Raw genomic sequence first — 4,293 nt, forward strand, 5'->3', positions numbered from 1 at the left:
CTTTCCTGCAAGTTATTGTCTCTAGATCTTCTTTGTTGTTTAGCATTGTCTGTTATGTATCTATTATCTGCTTAGTTTCCTTGTGTTATTTGTTTGTGTGTTGCATTTCACTCGTTATCAATAATGGATCTATCAACCTATCATTCAGTGACCAGTGTCTCGATCTGATTTGGAACCTTATCTGTCTAACGTGTTTTAGTAATGAATTGGAGGGAGACGGAGCACAGGAAAAAATCTATTTAGTATTATATTGATAAAAAAAAATAAAGAAATAATAAAAGAAATCACATCAAATGTAAATGAAACAAAACATAAGTAAAAAATACACGGGACTATATACTAGTTGATATTATTAGGTATAAATTTTTTTCATTATAAGCCTTGATTTTTGAAAGAGTTGATCTAAGATATGGTATAAGGGTTTCTGTGATTAAGTAAATAAGAGTTTGATATTTAGTATTGTAAAAGACTAAAAGGGTGCGTTAAATATGAAAATCATTCATGTGATATTACCTAATAATTTCAACTTTAGTATTGTTTCTTAGCCCCCATACTTTGATGACACCATTCTGCAGTCTCTGTTTGTTTTGTAGGGTAATAGCTGTGTTGGTGTTTGTTTTCTCCTCACCGTGTCACACCACCCCCTAAGGCCAAGCCAAAAGAAAGGGATCAGAGTTCTGACATGCATATCTCTTGCATAGTGATAAAACATGGTGGAGTGTGTGCTAATTTTATTCCCAAACTTGTGGTCTTTCGAATCATATTAATTAGCATGCATGATAAAATATCAGAGGGGGCAATTTTACTTGTCCACCAACTTTTATTAAGATTTGGTGTGTCTTCATACCCGGTTGGTTCAAGAGCAGAATGCTATGAACAAAGAAGAAATTGGCATCTAACAATTTGCTTCATGATTGAGATTACAGAAACAAAAAAAAGATTACCAGTTTCACAGCATCAAATAAAAATCTGGGAGAGTCATTAGCTCTAAGATAAATGTGGCACAAACTATAGTGCCTTTCTGGACTTATAGATGACTTATACTCTGGTATATATATATTTATCATTTGTCAATCGGAAGAAAATTTATATTTTGGATCACATATGAAATGAGGATTTTAAATGTTACGAACGAGTTAGCTGGTTATTCATGTGTCTGTCATAAGGTCTTTCCTTATAATAAATAGAAATATATAATATACCAGTAAAAAAAGAAGAACAAGAACAGGATAAACTTAGGAACAAATTTCATGAATATTTTCGTTTTAGAAGGAGTCAATGTGTAGAAATCTTCAGTTATTTCCTAAAATTCATAAAGAATAAAACACATAAGAACTTAAACATTGAAAATATGACTTATTAGTTAAACAATTTAGTAGTGTCAATAGGGTCTTTAACATTTGATACATAGCATCACATCGTTTTTCATTTGACTTCATCTTCTAGCCAATATGGGGCAATGGTATGGAGCAATATCCGGTTATATTTTTTGATGAACTAAAATATTATTATTATGTTGATAACTCAAGCAAGGAAACAAACTAATGGGGCTATCTTCATTCTATAAATCATATCTCTAACTATGATGGAACCCACAAAGCAATAATATATTTTCTCAATCGATGGCTTCTCATCTCCAATCTTTGGTTCTGCTTGTTATGGTCGTTACTTTGGTCACATTGATTATCCCAACACATGCAGAGCTGACTCGTAATTTCTATAAGAGAGTTTGCCCCAAGTCATTGCCAGTTGTAAGGTCAATCGTTGAACAAGCCATTATTCGTGAACGACGCATTGGAGCATCCTTGCTTCGTCTGCATTTCCATGACTGCTTTGTTAATGTAAGTTACTACTGCATCAATCATTACCACTACTTGCTACTCAAAGAACACTTTGTACCAATTGAACCAGGCTACCCCTTATGTATCAAACTACTTTTTGCAATGATTACTTTCGATGCCTTATTATTATGTGCTTTTCAGAGAGGCAATAACAGTTGAACTTTAATTTTAATTAGTATTTGTCGAAAATCTCACAAACTTGGTTTAGATATTTTGTGTACACGTTAAGAAGCCAATTATCTTTAAAAGTTGAACTCTTGAGAAAATTAATAAGAGAAATGGTAATAATACATTTTTTTATATACACAGGCAAAATTTACTTAATAATAATAAAGAGTATGTTAAGAAGAGTGTGTCCAAAAATGCATTACTAACATTGTTAAATTATTGTAACTCACCAACAAAGTCCGGCACAGTTGATAGATAGTTGGGTCATTTAAGCATCCTAATAGGGGTTCGATTCCTGTTAGTATGTATAGAAAAAGCTTTATTAGGAGAGGTTGTACCCACGATCGCGTGATCTCTCCGCCTCGAGGGGATATCCTTGGAACAATTTCCAAAAAAAATAAATAAATTTATTGCAACTCTAACTAAAACCATTATATATTATATACAATTTTTTCTTCTTTCTGATATATTAATATGGTTCTTGTCAACTGCATATAATTAAAAGTAAAACAACATCAAAACAAAAGTAACATTTCAATTTTCATTGATTGATGTAAATTTATAGGTAGTAAATTCTTCTCAATCTCGTGCGCTACAAAATAATGGGAAAAAAGAGAGTAAGAGCCCAGCCCATCATATCATAAATGGTCCAAATACCAGAAGCAAGGAAAACATTGAAACAAAATCACATAATAAGATGTTACATTCTAGCATAGACTATAGTATAATAATTTAATGATTTGTTCAATCCTTGCAACAGGGTTGCGATGGATCAGTTCTGTTGGATGACACTAGTACCTTCACTGGCGAGAAGAATGCCCCACCAAATAAGAATTCACTAAGAGGTTTTGAAGTAGTTGATGAGATTAAAGCAGCAGTAGACAAAGCTTGCAAACGCTCTGTGGTATCATGTGCTGATATTTTAGCTATAGCAGCTCGTGATTCTATAGCCATAGTAAGTATTAAGTGAATGAATAATCCATTCCAGCTAGCAATTTTGTTATATATATGCCAAACTCTGAAAACTAACATATCATCCTCCTGTCAATAGTTGGGGGGTCCACAACTTAGCTACAAAGTATTATTAGGCAGAAGAGATGCAAGAAATGCAAGCCAGGATGCTGCAAACTCCAATCTTCCTCCACCATTTCTCAGCTTCTCACAGCTTCTTTCTAATTTCATTGCTCATGGATTGGACCTCAAAGACTTGGTAGCACTCTCTGGTGGCCACACTATTGGATTTGCCCAATGCTTTACCTTTAGGGACAGGATTTACAATGACACCAACATAGACCAAAGTTTTGCAGCCTCATTGCAAAATAAGTGCCCTCAAAGTAGTGGAGATGATAATTTAACACCATTTGATCCCACTCCTGCAACAGTTGACACTACTTACTACAAGGAATTGTTGCATAACAGGGGCCTCCTGCATTCAGATCAAGAGCTCTACAAGGGAAGTGGCAGTGAAAGTGACAGATTAGTAGAGCTATATAGCAGAAAACCATTTGCTTTTGCTAGAGACTTTAAAGCTTCCATGATCAAGATGGGTAACATGAAGCCTCTTACTGGGAATGAAGGAGAGATAAGACTTAATTGCAGAAAAGTTAATTAAAATTGCATCTTTTACAAGTCTGGACCACAATAAAAGGCATATATTGATGAAAGATTAAGACAATGCATCATGTCAATTTTAACTATCAAATGAATGTCCTATTTAATATTTCGATTGTTAGGATCAAGAATTATAGCTAGTATAGGTTCAAATGGTATGGAACCGTAAGTGGCAACATAAATGTTAGATGCTGAGTGCTTGTTACAATTTGTGTGTTTATGGCTGCATGCCCATATAGAGGGGGCTACTCTATTTATTTATATGATCATAAGGACTCTAAGCCTATCTTGATTTGACTATTATCTCTCAAACTGTGTACAAGAAAGTAACTATCCAGATGTAATCAAGGAACACATTATGGAACATCAGTCCTTCAAATTTCCATTGAATATACACATTAAATTTATTATCTTTAGAATGATCAATTGAACTTGAACTTAATAATTACAAAGAATAATATAACATTCTTGTCTGTTAGATTAAAACTAAGGGAAAAAGGTTTGTACTTTTAATAGAAATAAATTGTTTCCTTTTATTTTTAACACTATGTACTACAGGTAGTACATAGTTATAATATGAAAAGTTATTTTTTTCTCTCTCTTAAATCATTTCAACTGAAAAGGAAAGAGATTTTTTTTTTTCATATTATAATTATATACTACTCGTAGTACA

The 4,293-nt window shown here is 33.1% G+C and overlaps 1 protein-coding gene across 1 annotated transcript; it reads left to right on the forward strand.

Moving 5' to 3' along the window:
- The first annotated feature begins 1,622 nt into the window (after positions 1–1,622).
- Positions 1,623–3,621, forward strand: LOC133286170 (peroxidase RIP1-like). Its single transcript, XM_061483551.1, has 3 exons — positions 1,623–1,841; positions 2,770–2,964; positions 3,061–3,621. The coding sequence occupies exons 1-3, from the start codon at positions 1,623–1,625 to the stop codon at positions 3,619–3,621; spliced, it is 975 nt and encodes a 324-aa protein (XP_061339535.1).
- Positions 3,622–4,293: the final 672 nt, after the last annotated feature.

The sequence above is a fragment of the Gastrolobium bilobum genome, unplaced genomic scaffold (assembly GCF_033153095.1).
Source record: "Gastrolobium bilobum isolate Gb01-03AN ecotype WA unplaced genomic scaffold, APGP_CSIRO_Gbil_v1 utg26470, whole genome shotgun sequence".
NCBI classification, from domain to species: domain Eukaryota; kingdom Viridiplantae; phylum Streptophyta; class Magnoliopsida; order Fabales; family Fabaceae; genus Gastrolobium; species Gastrolobium bilobum.